The sequence below is a fragment of the Lathamus discolor genome, chromosome 5 (genome assembly GCF_037157495.1).
Source record: "Lathamus discolor isolate bLatDis1 chromosome 5, bLatDis1.hap1, whole genome shotgun sequence".
NCBI classification, from domain to species: domain Eukaryota; kingdom Metazoa; phylum Chordata; class Aves; order Psittaciformes; family Psittacidae; genus Lathamus; species Lathamus discolor.
In genome coordinates, this window is record NC_088888.1 from 110,995,584 (window position 1) to 111,016,705 (window position 21,122).

Below are 21,122 nucleotides of genomic sequence, written 5' to 3' on the forward strand. Positions count from 1 at the left end.
CTCCTAAATTCTTTCCCTGAAAGCTTAGCAGCTAGATCTGTTGGTCAGCTGGCATTTCTGGCAAGCTCTGCACCTCTTGGCACAGCTATATTGGAAAGGAGCAATGGGACCTTGTGCTGTTTGGTGCTGCAGGCGAGATCTGGGATGTGGTTAAGAACCTGCTCATGGTTGGTTTATCCACTGGCACTTCCAAGGCTGTTTTCACCCCTGCAGCAGTGTTTGGGAAATGTTGGCTGGGTTTTATTGCCATCTGGAAGGATGGAAAGAAGCTGGGGGCAAATTTATCTCCTGTTACTAGTGCGTGTTGCATATTAAGGATCCCTAACTCAGAGCCTTGTTGCACCTCTATGCCCTTTACAGGGGCAGCTGAGGCTTGCAGTGATGTTTGGTTGGGCCTGGGTACTGCTGGAGGTCAGTGGGGCTCTGTGGTGACACTTGGGGACACTTCCCACTTGGGGACCCTGTGTCCTAGATGCAGCTGGGCAGCCAGATTTGTTATCCATCAGCACACACCGAGCTGCTGTAGTGAAGCCCACAGAGGTGGTTTGGAGAGGAATTGGAAAAATATTTTTGTTGGCATGCCCTAAGGGGTGATCTCCCTTTTCTTCTCACCCAGTTTGTGAAGTTTGCCAACATCGAAGAGGACACTCCATCTTATCACCGCAGCTATGACTTCTTTGTCTCTCGCTTCAGTGAGATGTGCCACTCCAGCCATGATGACCTGGACATCCGGACAAAGTGAGTGCTGTGAGCAGGGTGTCCCTGGTGCTGCTGGCTCTGTGAACATATCCTGGAGGGTTTCCTATGGTCCCAGCCTCTGCCTTTCCTGGAGAAGCACCTGCTTTTAGGGACAGGTTTGATGCAGGCTGCAGGCATTGACTGCTTTGTGCTGTCATGGAGATGCACAGTGATTCCCTAGAGTTGGGTGCACTCAGGCTGCTGTTCTCTATACTCCCTTATTTACTAAATATTAAACCCTGCTGACTGTATGGGAGGATGAAACAGGAGCCTAGAAATCACTGTGCCGCACATACCCAGCCTCTGTTGCTGTGTGGGAATACGGAGTCCTAGAATGGTTTGGGTTGGAAGGAACTTTAAAGCTCATCCAGTTCTAACCCTCTGCCACAGGCAGGGACACCTTCCACTAGACCAGGTTGCTCCAAGTGCCATCCATCCTGACCTTGAACACTGCCAGGGATGGGGCAGCCACATTTTCTCTGAGCAGGCTGTGCCAGAGCCTCACCACCCTCACATCTTCCTAAGATCTCATGTAAATCTCCCTTCTGTCAGTCTAAAGCCATTCCCCCTTGTCCTATCCCTACAGGCCTTTGTCAAAAGTCACTCTTCAGCTTTTTTGTTGGCCCTTTTAGGCAGTAGAAGCTGCTTCAAGGTCTCTCTCCAACAGCTCCACATCCTTCTTATGTTGGGGCTCCAGAGCTGGATGCAGGTCTGCAGGAAGAGTCTCACCAGAGTGGAAGAGAGGAAGAGAATCCTCTCCCTTTAATCTGCTGGTCACACTGTTGCTGCTGCAGACCAGGACATGGTGTGAGAGAAGTTGATTTTCATTTGCAAATGTCCTGAGAGCACAGCAGCTGTGCTCCATCTGACCACAGCCAGTGACAGAACAAATGTGCCCTTAGGCTTCCAACTTCTTTTCTTTGGGCAAAATATGAGCAGGTAACCCCTGGAGTCTGCCCATTACAAGGCTGCCTCAGTGCATCTTTAAGCATTCATCATCTTTGCTCTGGGGCCATGGCCTGTGGACAGCTAGGAACTCAGATTAGGAGGTAAAGAAGTTATCCTGGCCCCAAAAGGAAGGATGATGATGATGATGGGAAGAGGCTCCTGCTCTTAGCAGAATGAAAGCGCACTCAAAAACTGCCTCCTGCCGCCATGTGGTCTGTTATTTTCCACATTTAAAGGTGGCTCCATCTCTCTAGACAGCGTTGAGGACTGATTTGCTTTGCTGTGATGGGAAACATACCCCAGAGGGATTAATTATGACTAAAGCAGACAGATTAATGTTGTTTACTGCTGCCAAGGCCAGGCCTGTTGGTGGTGTATTTAAAAAGATCCAACACTTGAAATGGCCCCATGAGGCACCAATGGCATAGAATCTGTGGCTCCCACCAGGAAGCTCTGGGCAGGAGGCCACTGCTGCCACGGACTGGTTTTAACTAGAGCCCAGCACATCCTGTTGCTGCTGTTCCCAGAGCTACTGCACCAGGGACTGGTTGCTTTGCAGAGGGGTGAACATTTGAGGTTTGCCACTTCTCGTGGCAGCTTGTCTCCAAGGACCAGGCTTGCCTCTTTTTAACACTGCAGACTGACAGGTTTGGGGTTTTTTCCCCTTCTTAATAAGGAAATAATGCAGAAGGCTCATTATTCTCACTTGACCTTCGGGGCGCCAGTGATGCTGGCTAAATTGCATTGGAGACTGGAAGAGAGAAAATCTGCAGCTCCTGTAATTAAAAAGGAGCACGCTGCTTTCCTGGGCTCTTGGTCCTGCTCAAAGCTCCTTTCTCGAGAATTTTGTGTCAGTCAGATTATTGCCTTGATTAGATCTGAAAAATACATTAGGGAGACCTCAGAGAAGGTTATTTAATGCGTTTATTTCTGCAGATCAGGACGTGCTATGTTTCTTGGGCATTGAGTGGGTGTTGAGGGTTTGGTTTCAGACCTGGGAATCCTGCTGCATAGGGAAATTTTAACTGATGACTTTATTGACTAGAGCAGAGTTAGGATCTTCGGACCCGGAAAGGACACAGGTGTCAAAAAGCACCATCCTAAGCATCCATAATCCTCGTGGGTGCAGCTCACCTCTACAGCTGCTGTGAATGGGGGAAATCATAGAATGGTTTGGCTTGGAGGGGACCTTAAAGTTCATCCAGTTCCAATCCCCTGCCATGGGCAGGGACACCTTCCACTAGACCAGGTTGCTCCAAGCCCCATCCAACCTGGCCTTGAGCACTGCCAGGGATGGGGCAGCCACAGCTTCTCTGGGCAACCTGTGCCAGGTCCTCATCATCCTCACAGGGAAGAACTTCTGCCTCAGATCTCATCTCAACCTCCCCTCTGTCAGGGTAAATTCATTCCCCCTTGTCCTGTCCCTACAGGCCCTTGTCAAAAGCCCCTGTCTGGGTTTCTCTTCGGCCCCTTTAGGCACTGGAAGCTGCTCTAAGGTCTCCTTGGAGCCTTCTCTGCTCCAGGCTGAACAAGCCCAGCTCTCTCAGCCTGTCTCGAACCTTTGAGGCATCTTTGTGGCCTCCTCTGGACTCACTTCAACAGCTCCACATCCTTACTGGATGGACGTTGGTGGCCCAGAGCTAGATACAGTACGGCAAGGGTAGGGAGGGGGTGTCTCACCAAAGCAGGGAAGAGGGGTAGAATCCTCTCCCTCAACCTGCTCATCATGCTGCTGGTGATGCAGCCCAGCATCAGGTGCAGCTCAGCATCAGATGCAGGTCTCCTGTGAAAGATGATTGGTGGGAGCTGGCTGTTGCTGCCAGGATGATCTTAGCTGGTTCAGAGCCTTTCTTGCTCATGTATGTTGGGCTGTGGAGAGCCACATCTCTGGGGAATATGAGGCAGGAGGGGTATAGCAACCTGGGGTATAGCAGGCCCTGGGGTATAGCAGGCCTCCAGCCGGGAACTGGGGCATCACCTGCATGAATCCCCCTGGTAACACATAAATCAGTATCTTCTCTCCAAGTTCTTGCACATTTTCAGCTGTGTATGTAAATGTAAAATAATGTATACTGTGTAGATACATGGCATTTTGGTGTAAATTTCCTCCCCAGGATCCGGATGTCTGGCATTAAAGGCCTACAAGGAGTGGTGAGAAAGACAGTGAATGATGAGCTCCAAGCTAATATCTGGGACCCTCAGCACATGGACAAGATCGTGCCCTCGCTGCTCTTCAACTTACAGCACGTGGAGGAGTCTGAAAGGTAAGAACTTGATGCTGCATTGACCCACTTGCTCTGCCAGCAGCTTCAGGGTCCTTTTCAGCACGGTTTTGCAGGGCAGAGGCATTGCAGGCTGACTTGTGCCTGCAGCTCATGACAAATGCAAGGAGTGGCCAGAGGGAAAACCCTGTGAGTACCTCGATGAAGGATGCTGCAGGTGGCCGGAGCTCTGCATGTCACCCAGTGCTGTGAGGGTTATCACTGTCTTTACCGCTGCAGGACACCGTGGCTCCCATGGAGCGGAGATCTCACTGTGCCATCCCTGCAGTTAAGGGATGTTGTTTGCAAAGGCTCTGAGCTGCCCTTTCAGTGGACTGACCTTTGTGAGGGATTCCTGCTGAAATGCTACCGAAGAGCTATTTTAAAGCCAGACAAGAGGGATTTCAGGAACTGAAAAGTGTCTTTGCTCGCTGACCCTCCATTCTTCTAGCGTAACCCTGTGCTGGTTGTGTGTTTGCCACCAGCTGTGTGTTTGATGGGGAGTCACTTAGCTGAGAAGCGAAGAGCAGAGAAGTAGGTATGAATTCCTCCTGAGATTTTCCTTTTGAAGGTTAAGAGAGATGTATCAGCCTTGAGAAGCTGACTTCTGGCCAGATTCCTTTTCCTTTTTTCTTGTAAACAGAAGCATCACGTTGATAAAAGCATTCATGGTGTTTGAATGATGCCAAGCAAGGTCGAGTGTGAAAAAAGGGGATGGATCTTCTCTGGGGTGTACATTTTCAGGGTGATTTGTGCCCGGCCGTGTCTGCTTTGCTCTTCCTCCCCTGGGAAGGTGTGTCCACCCTGGGAGGACATTATGTCCTGCATCCTCGCTGATAAGATCCTTTCCTGCTCCAGCACTGAGCACTGTGATCATCCTCCCGGCCCCAGGGATGCGGGGGCTATCCCTGCTGCTTGGCACAGCCTGGTGCTGCAAGCAGGGCCATCCTGGCACATCCCCCGCCTCTGCAATCCGTACACCATGCTGCTCTCTGGTCTGGCTCTGTTCCAGCAGTGCTTTGTCATTGGACTCTGCTGGGATGAAGGTACCCCATCTGCCCGGCAGGGTGACATGTGGCTGCTGCGGGGTGCCTGCGGGCTGTGCAAGGGGTAGCCCACAGCCCTGTGCTGCATGGGGTGCAGGCAGATGCCACGACCATTTTGCTCCATCCCTCCCTGGCCGGATTCTGTGTCTCTTCTCCCCCACTGCTGCCTTAAACTCAGCACCGCTCTCATCGCCCTCCTCTGCTTTCACAGCCGCTCCCCCTCCCCGCTGCAAGCCACTGAGAAGGAGAAGGAGAGTCCTACGGAGCTGGCGGAGAGGTGCCTGCGGGAGCTGCTGGGCCGAGCGGCGTACGGCAACATCAAGAACGCCATCAAGCCCGTCCTCATGTAAGTCATGCATTTGGCATAAGGGAAGCTGAGGCACCAGGGAAACAGCCAATGCAGGCCGGAGCTGGGGTGAAGGAATGGACTCCTCTGGCTCCCCTCGGCATGGTAGTGGAGATGGGGACTGTATTTCAGGCTGAGCTCTCACTTTTGGATGCAGTGAAGAAGATGGCATGGGATAGATAGCTGTTGCTGAGAAAAGTCACTCCAGCAAGGAGTTTGTGTACCTGCCCTCTGCTGCAGTGTTAGATCCTTGCTGCTTCTGGCTATCTGTGGTGCTTACTTTGCACCCCTGCAGGCTTTGGGGGACTGAGAGTTACTTTTCCCTCCATTTCCATCTCTTCTGCAGCCACCTGGATAACCACTCACTCTGGGAGCCGAAGATCTTTGCCACGTGCTGCTTCAGGATCATCATGTATTCAATCCAGGTAGGGAGCTGGCAGGACTCCGACTGGGGACACACGTGCATGCTTGGGAGTGCTTGCATCTGCCACCATGACCGGGCTGAGTCAGAGCAGCTGCCGCTGCATTGCCGCATCCTGGCAGTGCCGAGTTTGAGTGCTCACCAAGTGTGCCCCAAAGTGGGCTGGAGACGAGCAGAGTGGATGGCAGTGTGGGCCGGGGGCCCCGTGGGTGTACAGGGAAGTGGCTGGTAGGTGTTAGTTAGCTTGGCTGTGTGCCAGCTGTGTGTGGTGGGGGATACTGCTCATGGAGCTTGTGTTTAAGTCCCGGGAGCAATTCTCTCCCTTTCAGTGGAAAGCAAAGCTCTGCTGTATCAGACGGGCTGCTGTGAAACCCTCCAGAGGAAGCAGTTGGGCTCCAATGGAAAGCTGCCTTTCAGATCACTGCTATATAAATCAATGTGAGCTCCTCATCCCTGCAGAAAAGGAGAGGGGCTGTCAGGGGTGAAACGTGCCCCAGGCAAACCAGGCATTGTTACAGTGCCTGCAGCCCAGCATCCCTGTCCTTAGACCTGGGGATGCTCAGAGACAGACCCTGCCAGGGTCTTTCTCTTGGTAGGACAAGAGGGAATGGATTTAAGGTGAAAGAGGATAGATTTAGATTAGATCTTAGGAAGAAGTTCTTGGCTGTGAGGGTGGTGAGGCCCTGGCACAGGGTGCCCAGAGAAACTGTGGCTGCCCCATCCCTTGCAGTGTTCAAGGCCAGGTTGAACAGGGCTTGGAGCAACCTGGTCTAGTGGAAGGTGTCCCTGCTGTGGCAGGGGTTTGGAGATAGATTAGCTTTAAGATCCCTTCCAACCCAAAGCAGCCTGTGATTTTACAATTCTATGATTCCCTTCTCACTGTGGGCCTTGGAAATGCAGTTTAGGTAAATCCCAAAGAGGTGGGAAAACGTCCGTCCTTTCTTCTTTCACATAGATCTCAATGCAGCTCTGTTCGCGTGAGTCCCTCTGTGCTGTAGGGCATGGTGCTGCCTCCCACCCTGCTCCCACTCTGTTGAGGATGCCCCAGACCTGCTGTCCTACTTCATACCTTTGGGAGTTTGCTTCACTTTTGGATTCAGCCAAGCCATGGCTCTGCTTGGAGAACTCTTACAGTGAAAAGCAGATCACCACCCCCTGTTCTCGTTTCTTGTTTTTAACCTTGTAAACTGCCTAAACCCCTTTACACTGCTACTAGATTTTATAAAATCCTGTTAATGCGTACTGGAGGTGTAGGGTCACGATAACTTGAAGTATAGATGTGTTTGGGAAACCCTGGCAAAAGCAAGTCCTTTCTCTCTGAAATCCCTGGGATTAATTGTCACAATTTCCTTAGATCTGTACAGCTCTTTAGATGTTTTTTCCTGTGCAACTTGCTCCAGGCTCTTGCTCAGTTATGTAAAACAGGCTGCTTCCAGCAGCCTCCTCTCATTTTGCATCTGGAGCTGTCTTGGAAAGAGCCAGGCAGGGACTTGGTGCAGCTGGGTGCATGTGCAGGATCCATCCCTGATAGCTGCGAGGGTTACAGAAACGGGCTGTCACCTCGTGCATGCGGCACCCATGCTGACATTCACACCCTCTTTCCAGCCACAGCATTCCCACCTCGTGATCCAGCAGCTCCTGGGACACCTGGATGCCAACAGCAAGAGCGCAGCCACCGTGCGTGCGGGCATTGTAGAGGTCCTTTCAGAGGCAGCGGTGATCGCAGCCTCCGGATCTGTTGGTAAGTAGATAACTTTAACCTCTCCATCCACCTCTTCACCCTGGAATGGTGGGAATGGTGAAGACGTGCCAGAGGTTTGGGCTGGGTTCTGGCTTGCCCCCAGGTGTGAGCTGGTGATGGGGGATCCTGGAACATCCAGGAATGCTGGGGATCTGTTCAGTGCCATTTCAGTGCTCCTGAGAGCAGTACCCATGCCCACATGCAGCAACTTAAACCTAGAGGGCTGGCTGCAATGCCAGCCTTTGTGACAGGAGGAAAAGGGGTTTTCAGGGCTTGCTGTGAATATGATGAGAGTGCTCCTGGAGGGACATTTCTCTCTTGTCTTGACTGAGGAAGCTGGTGGGGGTTAGAAGTCACTGTGTGTGTGGCCAGACTGTTTTTCAACCTGCTTATGGGGTGTTGGGATGCATAAACCACGCTGTTCTGGGGGAAACAGCCTCCATCTCCATGGGGAAAACTGCTGTCCTCCGGTGCTGCTCCATTGTCTTTTCCCTCTCACCACCACAGGCCCCACGGTGCTGGAGGTGTTTAACACCCTGCTGAGGCAGCTAAGGCTCAGCATTGACTACGCGCTGACGGGGAGCTATGACTGCGGTGCCGGTGTCAGCACCAAGATCATCAAAGAGCATGAGGAGAGGATGTTCCAGGAGGCCGTCATTAAAACCATAGGTGGGTGTCCTGCAGTGCCCCACGAAGGTGCTGGTGGGTGGCCCCCCTGTGTGGTAGGTTTCTGCCTTGAGCATCTGCAGGATTATCTGGGGTGAAACAAAGTCACTCTCATGCTAAAAGAGGTGATGGAAATCAGATTTCTCTGTGGTGTGCTGCAGGCGTGGTGGTGTGTTATCAGCAGGTGGCATTGCAACCCCGGTCATCCCCAGCAGAGCTGCTGTGTGTGGCCAGAGTCCTGTTTCTCCATGGGTAGGAGACCCTGAGGAAGCGAGGGAGAGGAGAGAAAGAGAGCAGGTGTCAGTTTGCTGCAGCTGCTGAGGATGGGGATGCACCCCAAAAAGGAAGGGGCAAAGGCAGGGGTTGGCATCTCACAGCCTCACCCTGCCTCAGCCTGGGGCTGCCACACCTGTGAGGTGTTTTCATGGGGCTTGAATCACCCTGAAGGTAGATCTGCCTGCGAGTGCCAGATCCAGGCAAGCTTTGTCCTGTCCCAGTCTGGCTATAGGGTCCAGCAGCTGGCTTGGAGCAGGGCAGGCAGGCAGACCCCATGTCACTGGGTCCTCCTGTTGATGGTGGGTTGTGCCTTACATGTTGCCAGCTTGCTCTTGTCCCCACAGGGTCCTTCGCCAGCACACTGCCCACCTACCAGCAGTCTGAGGTGATGGTCTTCATCATGAACAAGGTGCCACTGCCCTCCACACAGCAGTCCATTGAGGCTGGCAAAGCTGGGTGAGAACAGATGCCTTCTTCTCTTCTTATTCTACCCCCTGCCCTGCTTTTCCTGCCACTGTTCTGTGTTAGGGCTTTAAACACATTGCTGAAAGTGCTGGGGAGCTCCTGAAACTGTGCCCAGCTTGAGATGGTCTTTGGGGACCATCTTTGGGGTCAGTGGGATTTGGGTATGTTATTGGAAAGGCCGAGTATTGAGAGCTTCCCTGAGGGGAAACTGAGCAAGGGAAGCTGAGCAACGTGCGATTCCTATTTCAAATGCTTTGCCATCTGCTTCGAATATGATGACAAATGCCCCTTGAAACACCAGAGCATCAAGGGGGAAAGATGTCTGCAGGCAGCTATGCTGCATGAACTCTGCATTCCTTCAGGTACCTGCTGTTGGGAGCTCCATCCTGGCGTGTCACCCAGAGCTAGCCAGGAACGGAAAATAACATTTAGGGGAGTGACTTCAGATGTCTCAGGGCAGTGGGGTAGCTGCTGGTGAGTGCGGGCTGCCTGTGGCTTTTGAGAAGCTTGAGTATGGGTTTATGGGACCAGCTGCTCATCCCTGCCTGCAACCACTGGTGTGTGGCCCCTTTGAGCTGCCTCAGAGCTTTTATTAGCACTGAGCGGGAGGTGATATTTATACCCGGCGGTGGAGAAGAGAAGGAAGGGAAAACACCCAAACAACAGAATTGCTTAAGAAGTGTAGGAACAGACCATGAGAGCTATTTGGAGCAAGGGTATCAGCGCTGAAACATGTAGGTAAGGAGCAAACAGATTTTCATGCTATATTTATCTTCTAAGTATGGTCAGGCTCTTCCCACTTGTCTCTGATGGGAGAGAGACTTTGCTGGCTGATAGGAGACACGCTCTGCTCCTTACTCACGGGAGGTAATTCCTGATTCCTGCATTCAGTCCCGATCCACACGGGGGGAGACACATTAGGTGCTGGGTGCCATTCAGCCAGGGCAGCTTTCCTTGCTGCAGGAGCAGAATTGGGCTCATAGGCCCACGGTGGCAGTCACTTCTCAGTACCAGGCTGACTGTGCCAGGCTGTTTGTCACTGCTCCTTTGTCAGCTCATGAGCTTCCTCCAGGAGAGCTTTTAAATCTCATCTGACACTGTGTGAAGGATGGTGCTTGCTCTGCATATGAACCAGGAGTTTGCAGAGGAGCGGCAGCCTTCAGCTCAGCTTACAGGGATGCTGCTGTTTGTGGTGTAGCTCAGTCCCTAAGCAGAGACAGGCAGCACAAGCGGTGTGTTGCGGGGCAGGCTGGAAATCCCTTGGGAGCTCCCTGTGTGTCCTCCAGGGCCAGGAAAGACTGAGTTCAGGCAGTAAAGAAGTCAAGATTTCCTCTTTTTTGCATAACCCACTCCATGCTGCTGAAGCAGAAGTGTGGTTCGTAAGAAGCAAGATGGGAGCAAGGAATAGGGGTACCTCCATGGACAGGAGAGTTTGGACTTCATCTCACCAATTTGCGGCTGCTTTAAAGTGAGGAGCTGCTAAAAGCCAGTGCCTGGTGTTCCTTGGGAGTCACTGTGGGATGGGGATGGGGACATCCAGATCTCAGCTCATCATCCTGAGCTCAGCTTGTGCCTGCCCGGAGATGAGAGTGCTTCCTTGTTTCTGATTCCTATGGCAGGATGTGTACTTCGGTATTCATCATTTCATTGGCAGTCTTTTGCTGGCTGTTAAATGTGGAGCTCATCTGCTAGAGACCTTTACGGCACAGCTCTTTGTGGTGGTGACTCTTGGGAAAGTGATCCTGCCCTTTCTGAGGCTTTTCCATCCCTGTATGGAAGGAGGGTTGTCTTGTTTTCATTTGGATTTACCATTTCTTTCCTCTCTCCATGGCAGGGAGAACCGGAATCGGCTGACACAGATAATGCTCCTAAAATCCCTCCTCCAGGTATGAATCTGTCACCAGCCCTGCAGGTGCATCCCTCCCTCGCAAGACCTGTGGGTTCTCAGCTGATGGCATGGCAGCAGAGAAGGACTTTTTGCAAGGACCTGGAGGGATAGAACAAGGGGAATGGATTTAAACTGAAAGAGGGTAACCCTCTGAAGTGACACTGTCACATTGCCACCATTTTCCTTTGATGCTTGCAGGTCTCTGTGGGCTTCCAGTGCAGTAACATGCTCACGGCACTTCCCAGTGTTTTCCTGGACAGGCTGCTCTCTGCAGCCCTCATGGAGGATGCTGAGATCCGCCTTTTTGTCCTCGAGATCCTCATCAGCTTCATCGATCGTCATGGGAACCGGCAGAAATTCTCCACCATCAGGTACATCCTGGGGACTCCTCAACAGGGCTGGGGCCTGCAGACCCTGCAGAGCAGGCTTGGGAGGAGATCTGCTGGGCTGGGAGCACTGGCAGGATTATTACGAAATCTGGTATCAGTTCTGGGGTGGTTTAATACTGCACATTAGTGGTCTAAGAGCCATATGGGTGAGGTGTGCCCATGTGTGAGAGACTGTGCCCAGGGGGACATAAGACCATGTTGCTGAAAGTAACTGTGGTTAGTCAGTGGTCCCAGGAGGTTGTGCAGGTGCCGTGGCTGCATTGCATTGCCATGGATAGGCCTGCTGGGCACTCATGTTGTCCATGCTGCGTAACCTTGGGAGAAGGTGACTGTAATTCCAGATGGAAACATCTCTATGGGTTTTGCTGTGGTTCTGCTAACCCCCTTCGCTTGCACACTTCTTTGTCAACCGCCTTTGTGTTGCTGAGTGCCACTGCCTTGAAATCCTGTAGTGATTTGGCTCAGTACTCCTGAATATCTGAATTGCTCAGATGGGTTTTAAAAGACACTGTTGGCTTTTTAACAATTCCTCCCATACAGCTCATTCCTGACCATCAGCTCTGCAGGGATGCAGGAATTGCGCCTCTTGCCTCTGGTGTCTGAGATTTTCCTTTCCCTTGGCCTTTTCTTGCAGCACCATCAGCGACATCTCGGTCCTGAAGCTGAAAGTGGACAAGTGCTCACGCCAGGATACTGTCTTCATGAAGAAGGTAGTGTCAGGGTCTGGATCAAGCTGTCCTTGTGCAGACCAGGCTGAGGATTGTGCCTCTGTTTCCCCAAGTCACGCTGAGTCTTTGGAGTACCCTGATGCCTCTAAACCTGAGGATGTCCCTGGGAAAAGCCAGTGGGATTTAATCTCTATCAGTGCTTCATGTGTGGGCCTTCCTAGACTCCTAAATCAGCTATTTGCTCCAAGGAATGAGTACTTCAGGATGTGCTGGTATCCCAAAAGCTATCTAGCAAGTAGCTTTCAAAATTGCCTGACTTTGTTCCTCCCACTGCCTCCTTAAAACACTTCCAGCAAAACTCTCTGGAGCTCATCTAGGCAAGGTGGGATCAGTTTATTTCCTTGCACACACTGGGGAGCAGCAATGCAGCCCCCAAACCAAAAACTGTTACCGAGCTGAGTTTCCCTTCTGCCGGTGTGTGCCCTGCTCTGTCCCATGTCTTGCTGTCAAGCAGCGTATTTCAGCTTTTATTTTTCTGCTGCGGTCCAAGCATTTCTCTAATGCATCTGCAACAGAGGCCTCCTTTCCCTGGCCGTGGTGCTGTGAGTGCTCTGTGCCTGCCCTGGGCTCTGCTCTTGGACCTGCTGGTGGCTCTTCCCCATCAGGGTCCAGCATCAGATGGTAAAATACCACCTGATAGTCACACCTTGGTGAGCAGAGGAGCTCTGCTCCCTCCTGCATGGATGGAGGCTCCTTTGCTGGGCCCTGCTGCTCTTCTTGCTCTGTGTTGATGGCAGTGTTGCTCACAGGAGACGCTCAGGGGCTGACCACATCCATCCATGTCCCCACAGCATGGCCAGCAGCTCTACCGGCACATCTACCTGATCTGCAAGGAGGAGAGCAACGTGCAGGCTCACTATGAGGCTCTTTACAGCATGCTGATGCTCATTAGCATTGAGCTGGCTAACGAGGAGGTCATGGTGGACCTCATCCGCTTGGTGCTGGCAGTGCAGGTGGGTAGGGGAGCTGGGTGTGCTGCTGGCACTTGGCACTGTTGGGGTGGGCAGGCTGGGATGTGATGGGAAGGAGGGAGCCTCTGGGAGGAGATTGTTTTGGAGCTGGTGTCTCTGAGGAAGCACCTCATCTGCTGTAAGCGTCTCCTACCATGGATCAGCCCAACACACTGGGGAGAGACCTCACTCACCTTGCCCCAGCCTCTGAAATGCTGCAAAACTCAAGCTCCAAAAGCTGGGATGTTTGCAGGGCAGGTGATGCCGCAAGGCGGATGGGGACAGTGCTGGGACCTTGTTCATCTGTATCTCATCATGGGACTGTGTCTCTGCTGCAGGAGATTGCCCAGATCAACGAGGATAACTTGACAGCGTACAACCGCTGCGCGCTCTTTGCCCTCGGTGCGGCTTACCTGAACCTCATCAGCCAGCTCACCACCGTGCCCACCTTCTGCCAGCACATCCATGAGGTGCGAGGGAGGGTCTGGGGGCAGGGCTGCAGCCTCATCCGCAGCAGCTCTGGCATTGACTCTACAAGCCACCCCTGGGTTTGAGCTTGGCTCCTTGCTTGCCTTCTGCAGGTCATCCAGATGCGGCAGAAGGAAGCTCCCTATCTACTCCCTGAAGACGTGTTTGTAGAGAGACCCAGGTAAGAGCCTTGAAAATACCCTCTTCCCCAATGGTGAGCCCCCTTACAGAGACACTGTCCCCAGTAAGCATCACTGCTCTCTTGAGACATTCCCTATGTCAAGGTGGTCCTGCCTGAGGACTGTATCTATCGTGGTGGGCTGAGAGCCTTTCAGGGCCTCTGGCTTTGTGCTGGTGTGTGCAGAAATAGTGTGGTGTATCTGGCTGTGCTGGAGCTAAGTGAAACCATGAGAGCTCTCTGTTCCTGACCCAAAGGGACTAGAAACCCCGCTGGCACTGTTCCCTAGCAGGAGAGATGCTGCCATCTTCATTGTCTATTCTCTGTCTCCATAGGTTGAGCAAGAGCCTTGACCGCTTGGGCCCAGAGGTCTTCTTCTGGCAGAGCAAGATCAGTGAGGTGCTGGGAGGCAGTGGCTACAACTCAGACCGGCTCAGCACACCCTACGTTCCCCAGCTGACAGGTATGCAGCGCCCTGGGGCAACCTGGAGAAATGGGAAGGGATGAAACAGGTTCCTTGCTCTGCACAGTTACAGGGATGTAAAGTTCTTGTCCTACACCTGGCCCCGCTGTTTTTTGGTGCTCTGTTAAAGATGCAGCCTTGGGGAAACTGAGGCACAAAGTGGTTAATTGGAGCTTCCTGGGGTTGTGACATTCACAGCTGGCTGGGCAGAAGGAGCCATAGGCCCTGCTGCGCTTGGCTCACTCCTCAGTCCTGCTGGTTTGGATAAATTTGTGCGAATGGCTTAGGTGGACGGGTACCCTGGGGAGGAGATGTGGGGCTGTATTTTCCGGGGGCTGCCCGTGCTCGCCCTGCTGGCCATGGACAGGCTGCAATTAGCTCTTCAACCCTTCCTTTTCCTCCCCAGATGAAGATCGCTTGTCCAAGAGGAAGAGCATTGGTGAGACCATTTCCCTGCAGGTCGAGGTGGAGTCGAGGAACAGTCCTGAGCGAGAGCAGGTACCATGTGACACCAGAGCTGCAGAGGCTGCCTTATCCCCTCAGCACTCTGTGCTTTCAGCGGCCTGGCAGCATGAGGTTAAGCCCTCTCTAGTTCATCATTTGGCTGCATATGTAATTGCTCCTCTGGCTGTGAGTACAGGAGCCCATAACTGAGCCCTGGCCTGTCTGGCAGCGAATGGTGTCAGAAAAAACCCAGCTCCCCCTGATGCTCCCTCCCAGTACTGACAGATCCCAGCCTGCAAGGGCTGCTACACAGCAGGAAGGGTTATCCACTGCTGCTTGGGTGGCAAATTTATTTTCCTGTTATATATTTCCTTGCATATTTCTTAGCAACAGGAGCTGTCAGTGAGGTGTAAGGCCTGGCTAGTCCAGCCTGAAAAAAAACACTTTAAAAGCACAGCTTGCCAGGAAGAAGATCCCTGATCTTTAAGGATAGACTCTTTTCGTGCAAGAATATAGCCTGGGATGCTGGTTCTGGGTTGCTGTGATCCCAAAACAGTGTCCTGTGCTGTGTGTTGAGCCTCATCTGCTTCTCCCCTTGCTTTAGAGAGCACCAGCAGAAGAAATCACATACGAAACGCTGAAGAAGGCAATAGGTAAGGGGGGGAACCAACGTGATAAGGAGAGCTGGAGGCAGGCATGGTGTGTGTGTGTATGGGTACCATCACCCCCGCACCTGTGTGTGCATGTCACACATGGATGAGTCCCCTTGGCAGAATTGCACCCGGACTGCAGGTCAACCAGGCAACCTCATAGCTCTGCCTGGCCCTGGTGGTGTCCCTGGGAGAGGCTGGTCCCAAAGCCACATCCTGGAGCCCCTCTCCTTGGCTTTCCAGTGATGCCCAAACCCATGCTGCCTGCTGGGGAGGTGGGGATGCGGTGGGGAGGTGGGTGAGGAGCAGCTGGGAGCCATCTCCCCTCTGCTTCAGTAGACAGCGTCGCCGTGGAGGAGCAGGAGCGGGAACGGAGGCGGCAAGTGGTGGAGAAATTCCAGAAAGCCCCGTTCGAGGAGATCGCTGCCCACTGCGGTGCTCGGGTGAGTGGGGACCGGGGCACTCTGCGTCTCTGTGGCTGCTCTGCTTGGGAGGGGAGGACAGTGGCAATGCGGCTCTGCATTTTGCCCTGCCACCTTCTCCCTGCTGTGTCTGGGGTGTTTGTCCAGTTTGCATGACTGTGGTACCTGGGTACAGCTGCACTCATGGAGCCTCTGTGTCTGTGTTACAGGCGACGCTGCTGCAGAGCAAACTCAACCAGATCTTCGAGATCACCATACGGTGAGTTGGGGTGACAGCCAAGGATGCTGTGCCAAGGGTGGGGAGTCTTGACCCCAAGGCCAGCACTGGCTTTGAGGCAATGGGAGCTACTTGTGTCCCTTATCAAGGAGGATTATGTGCTGGGGAAGGGTGCTAGCCTGGGGTTGGCAAGAGGGGACAAGGGCTGCTGGAGCAGCCTTCGGTTTGTTTGCCTTAATTCCCTTCTGCTATGGTGGTGCTATGGAGACCTGCAATGCTGCAGGAATGCACATCGTCTGCACAAGCTTTGCTTCCTCACCAAACCTCTCTATAAACCACCTCCTTCCACCTCTTGTGTTTCAGGCCACCACCAAGTCCTTCCGGCACCATCACAGCTGCCTATGGCCAGCCCCAGAACCACTCCATCCCGGTGTACGAGATGAAGTTCCCAGACCTGTGCGTGTACTGAAGGTGGCCGCGCTGGTAGGGCAGAGCCACCGCTGCACAGCTCGCACCAAAGGACCTCTCGGGGAGAGACTGCTGACCCTGCGGGGAGCACATCCTCCTGCAGGATGGGTGGGGACACGGACACTGGGGCCACCCCTCAGATTCGTCGGCACCACCAACCCGTCTCCCGTTCTTTATTCTGTGTCCATGTTTCACAGCAGTTGGTGGTGCAGGAGGCACAGCAGCGCGGGGAGGTGGGTATTCGCTGTGACCTCCATCGCTGGTTTCCGTTTTCGGGAAGGGGAGAGGAGATGCTCTGGCTCTGAGCAGAGCACGTTGTTCATGTACATCTTCCTGGCATAAAGCAAACCTGTTCTCTAGGGAATCCCTCCCCACATCATCTGTCGGCCATGTCGAGGAGCCCCTGGCAAGGGGCAGGGCTGAAGCTGGAGGGTGGGAGACTGTGAAAGGCAGGAGTGGGGCTGGGGTGCAACGTGCCCGAGCCAGGGGCAGCCACAAAACCAGAACCTGCCCGAGATGGTGCCTGAGCAAGGTTGCTATAGGGGATTCAGTCCCTGCATCCAGCTCCCGGCCTGTGAGTCTGGACCTTCCCCTAGACACGTGGGTCATTCCCCTGGGTACCTCACCGTGCCCTGATGCCCTGGACAAAGGGGTTGCCTGGTGCAGCACGAGGGTGGAGATTTGCCCCCTCCCGGTGCGGGGCCACACAGCAGCCTGGCTGGTCCCAGGTCGCCTGAAAACACAATTTCTGTGGGAAAACCCACTTTTCTTTTTCTTTTTTTTTTTCCTTTTGGCAAAATCCACACGAGCCGTGTCCCTCGCCCTGGTCACAGCCGGGCTGCACCTGAGGAGCCGGTGGGACTGGGGGACCCGGGCCAGTGACACAAGGCAGGAGCAACCACCGTGCTGGGGAATATTAAACACATGAACCCCCTGTTTTCCTACTTTTGGGTTGGGTTTTCACAATTTTGGGATTCCTGCCTCAAAGAATTGCTGAATTATTTTTATTAGCAGAACACCTGGACAAAGCCCAATCTTCAGTCACCTGAGCCATAACCACAAAGCCACCCCAGTGTTGTAAGAAATACCTGTGACAAGAGGCACTTTGGAGGGTCCACCCTCCAGGCCCTTCATCGTGCCTCTTGCTGTGCAATAGGATAAAACTGGATAACTGGATTTGAGCTGGGGGGAGATGAGGCTCCAGACTTGAGAGTTTTGTTTTTGACACACGTGGCTGAAAAGTCTGCATCCTACCAAACCAGAAGTGGAAGGTGAAGATGGTCAGGATGGGGAGGAAAGGTCAGTTTGGGGGTATTAGTCGCTCACAGGGTCTGTCTTGCTGTCAAATGTCGGTGCGTTAAGGTGAGCTTGAGCGCACTTTGCAGTCTGGGGGGGGAATCTTTCCTGCCAGCTCGCGGATCCCTTTCCCCTCCGGCTGAATACGCTGCTTCTGCCTTTGCCACATGAAGAGACACAGAAGGATCTAAAGCTGCAGGTGTGGGAGCTGCTTCTGCATGTGGTGGAGGGACTCGGGTAAATGCAGCTGCCTAGTCGCTTCAGCCACAACCTGTTTCTCTACCACCTCACTGCAGAGCTTCAGGCTGTTGTTTTAAGCTGTAATTACACATTACCATCCCCTTTTCTTTCCTCTGTGGCAGATACAGTTCACGATTGCCCCGAGGTCACCGCTTGTTTGTGTAGTCCTGCTTTAATCTGGGTTTAGGAAATGATCTAGCTTAAGAGGACAGGAAAAACACCAGGGTTTATTTCGGTCTCTAGGCTGGATCACAGCAGTGCCTGTGCCAGCCCTGTCCAGTGCCCAAGGCTCTCCCCTTGCTGCTGCTTCTCCTCAGTGTCCCAGTGTGTCTCTGTCCCCTGTTCCTGAGCCCTTTTCCCTCTCTGCGTCATAGCTGGTCCTGCTGAAGCCTGAGTTTTGGCTGGGGCAGGTTCTGGGGCGAGCAGCAGGAGCACAAAGCTGGCTGCTTGGGGAGGAAGCGTTTGCTCCTGTGGCTCTTCCCATCTTTTAACAAAACACAGTAGGCAAAACAACCCCCAGATTTGGGTCAGTGCGGAAAAAAACACCCCCAAACCTCTTCAAAACCACAAAGAAGGTGGGAAAATGAGCACAAGGTTTGCTCACACTGAAGGAAGGGAACCATAGGGCACATCTCGGGGTGCCCATTGTCCTGAGGGGCAGAAAATACCCCTGGCCTCTGCTCTGGGGAGCTGCCCTGCGGGTTATCCCTGCACAGCAGCCTCCTGGCCCTCCACTCCCACTACTTCTCCCTTGTCCGCTCTGTGGGACCCTGCAGCAGGGCCGGGGCCATCACCCTCTGTCTGGCTGCACCCCCCAGCATGTCTCACCATGTCCCCTCCACGTTTTGGGACCCAAACTCCACCTGTAAATGCCCCCCACCCGTGGTGTAAGTGACCTGTTTGTACATCACGTTTAGTTTAGATACTTGTGTGTGTATAGATGACAAAGTATATTTCTATGCAGTTGGCAGTTCCGGTGCATGTGTGCGTTTCCATCTCTGTATTTTGGAGCACTGTGGCGTTTCCGTGTGTAGCCAAGAGCAGGGGAGGAGAAGGCAGGTAAAAGGGCCGCTGGTATTTCCAAACACACCATCTTAATGCCCTTTTCCAATAAATGTTGATGTTGCCACCTCTGGGGCTCTGCTGTCTTGGCGTGTCTCTGGAAGAGGATGCATGGGTGGTTGCTCAGGGCTGGAGAAGGGAAGGCATGGGGTGAGGAGGAGGATGGTCTTGGCTATGGAGAAGCTTCCTTTCCCCAGCTCTGTGCCCAGGATCCAACCCAAACTGGGCTTCATCCTTATCATCCTTTATGATTATTTCCTCAATTTTTCCCCCGTCCGACAGAAGCTCCTGCAATGGTGGGGCTGTGGAGAAAGGTCCTGGGTTGCTGCTCATGGTGTGTGTGTGAATGTGAACAAACCACGTTTGAGAGTCAAAATGGGAATTAAACCACCCGGATGGAGATTTCAAAAGCCAAACCATGCACTGAGCGCAATGTGCCATGTGCAAGCTGCTCCTGCACCATTACAGACTGAGCTGGGCCATCTCTTAGCTAAGGTGTGGGGGAAAACGCCAACATGAGCCCTGTTTTCATAGAATCGTCATAGAATCACAGAATGGTTTTGGTTCAAGGTTCAATGGTTCAATGGTTTAACTCATCCAGTTCCAACCCCTGCCATGGGCAGGGACACCTTCCACTAGACCAGGTTGCTCCAAGCCCCGTCCAACCTGGCCTTGAACACTGCCAGGGATGGGGCAGCCACAGCTTCTCTGGGCAACCTGTGCCAGGGCCTCACCACCCTCACAGGGAACAACTTCTGCCTGAGAGCTCATCTAACATCTCCCCTTTGTCAATTTAAAACCCTTTCCCTTTGTCCTGTCCCTACAGGCCCTTGCCTAAAGCCCCTCTCCAGCTTTCTTGTCAGCCCCTTTAGGCACTGGAAGCTGCTCTAAGGTCTCCCTGGAGCCTTCTCTTCTCCAGGCTGAACAAGCCCAGCTCTCTCAGCCTGTCTCCATAGCTGAGCTGCTCCAGCCCTTGGGACATCTTTGAGATCAGCGTTATGATATTAATGCTGGTGGTTTGCTGCCTGGGAAGTATGTAAAAGGGGGAAGGGGCCTGGTGATGCTTTTGGCAGCAATGAAGTTTTCCATGGAACGCTGTGTCCAGTTTTGGTCTCTGCTGTACCAAAGAGATGTGGACGGGCTGGAGAGGGTCCAGAGAAGGGCCACAAAGATGATCCAAGCACCAGGCAGCCATGTGAGGAAAGGCTGAGAGAGCTGGGCTTGTTCAGCCTGGAGAAGAGAAGGCTCAGGGGAGACCTTATCCCCATGTTCCAGTATTTAAAGGGTGGATAGAAAGAAGACAGAGACTCCCTTTTTACAAGGAGTCCCGTGGAAAAGATGAGGGGTGATGGGCACAAGTTACTGCTGGGGAGATTCTGGATGGATGCAAGAGGAAAATTTATCACAATGAGAACAATCAGCCACTGGAATAATCTCTGCAGGGAAGTGGTGACTCCCCAACACTGGACACTGTTAATCTTCGGCTGGACCGGGTGCTGGGACATCCAGTCTAGGTCATGGTTTGCCTAGAAAGGTTGGACCAGATGATCCTTGAGATCCCTCCCAACCTGGGATTCTGTGATTCTATGATTCCCAGTTCCCAGGCTCTTCAGCATTATCATCAATTGGGGAATTAATGGCTTTACCTGGGAGGTGGGTGCTGGGGAAGCCCAGCTCAGTGGCTTTGCCCCTTGTGGCCGCACCCTGAGGATGCTGCATTGCTGCCAGCAAACGCTGCCACCACATCAGTGTGGGGCTCCTCTCCAGGACCAAAACACCCTGCTGGGGTGAGCAGGAGCTGGACCCTTCCAAAACGCAGCCCCAGTGCCTGCTCTGGCCTTCTCGGAGCCCCACAGCCAGCTCCTGTGAAGCTCCCAAGCTGGAGGTGCAAGATTGTTCTTTCCCCCTCTCCCCAAATCCCGCTCTGTATTCCCAGCCTTGTCTCTTTACCCCACAGCTGCAGGGGTTTACTTTGCACTTATTTTTCCCACCCCTTTGCCCCCCCCCGAGACGCTGCTGACACCTGGTTAGCTTGCAAAAAAAATGTATTATTATTTTATTATTATTATTTTAATCTATCATTTACAGTATTGTACAGCTCAGTGAGGATACCAAAACCATCCAGCGCGCCCCAAACCGGGCATCATCCCTGCTCCCTGCGCGTGTGCAGTGGGCGCAGCGAAGCAGTGGATGGCTGTACCTCTAACCCGTTCCCACCCAGCAGAACCCGGGAGCAGACCCCTTGGGAGTACTACTTAAGGACACAAGGAGTGATCTCTAAGTGAAACACATGCCAGCGGGACACTAAAGCTATGGGAGGGGGGTGGGACGCCCCTTCGGGCTCTCCCCCA

The 21,122-nt window shown here is 53.2% G+C and overlaps 1 protein-coding gene across 5 annotated transcripts in view; it reads left to right on the forward strand.

Annotated features, from left to right (window-relative positions):
• EFR3B (EFR3 homolog B) overlaps positions 1 to 18,840 on the forward strand; it is a 40,653-nt gene extending 21,813 nt beyond the window's left edge. For 4 of the 5 annotated variants that reach the window (XM_065681941.1, XM_065681942.1, XM_065681940.1 and 1 more), the window contains exons 5-23: positions 617 to 738; positions 3,801 to 3,950; positions 5,205 to 5,339; positions 5,686 to 5,764; positions 7,366 to 7,501; positions 8,009 to 8,170; positions 8,788 to 8,899; positions 10,743 to 10,794; positions 10,995 to 11,167; positions 11,820 to 11,895; positions 12,705 to 12,866; positions 13,202 to 13,333; positions 13,445 to 13,512; positions 13,845 to 13,972; positions 14,379 to 14,470; positions 15,021 to 15,069; positions 15,403 to 15,509; positions 15,698 to 15,747; positions 16,069 to 18,840. In XM_065681941.1, coding sequence (XP_065538013.1) covers positions 617 to 738; positions 3,801 to 3,950; positions 5,205 to 5,339; positions 5,686 to 5,764; positions 7,366 to 7,501; positions 8,009 to 8,170; positions 8,788 to 8,899; positions 10,743 to 10,794; positions 10,995 to 11,167; positions 11,820 to 11,895; positions 12,705 to 12,866; positions 13,202 to 13,333; positions 13,445 to 13,512; positions 13,845 to 13,972; positions 14,379 to 14,470; positions 15,021 to 15,069; positions 15,403 to 15,509; positions 15,698 to 15,747; positions 16,069 to 16,174 — 2,091 coding nt within the window. In that variant the 3' untranslated portion in view covers positions 16,175 to 18,840. The remainder of the gene's footprint in view (positions 1 to 616; positions 739 to 3,800; positions 3,951 to 5,204; positions 5,340 to 5,685; positions 5,765 to 7,365; positions 7,502 to 8,008; positions 8,171 to 8,787; positions 8,900 to 10,742; positions 10,795 to 10,994; positions 11,168 to 11,819; positions 11,896 to 12,704; positions 12,867 to 13,201; positions 13,334 to 13,444; positions 13,513 to 13,844; positions 13,973 to 14,378; positions 14,471 to 15,020; positions 15,070 to 15,402; positions 15,510 to 15,697; positions 15,748 to 16,068) is intronic. The other variant, XM_065681939.1, reaches the window with a different exon arrangement.
• The last annotated feature ends 2,282 nt before the right edge of the window (positions 18,841 to 21,122 follow it).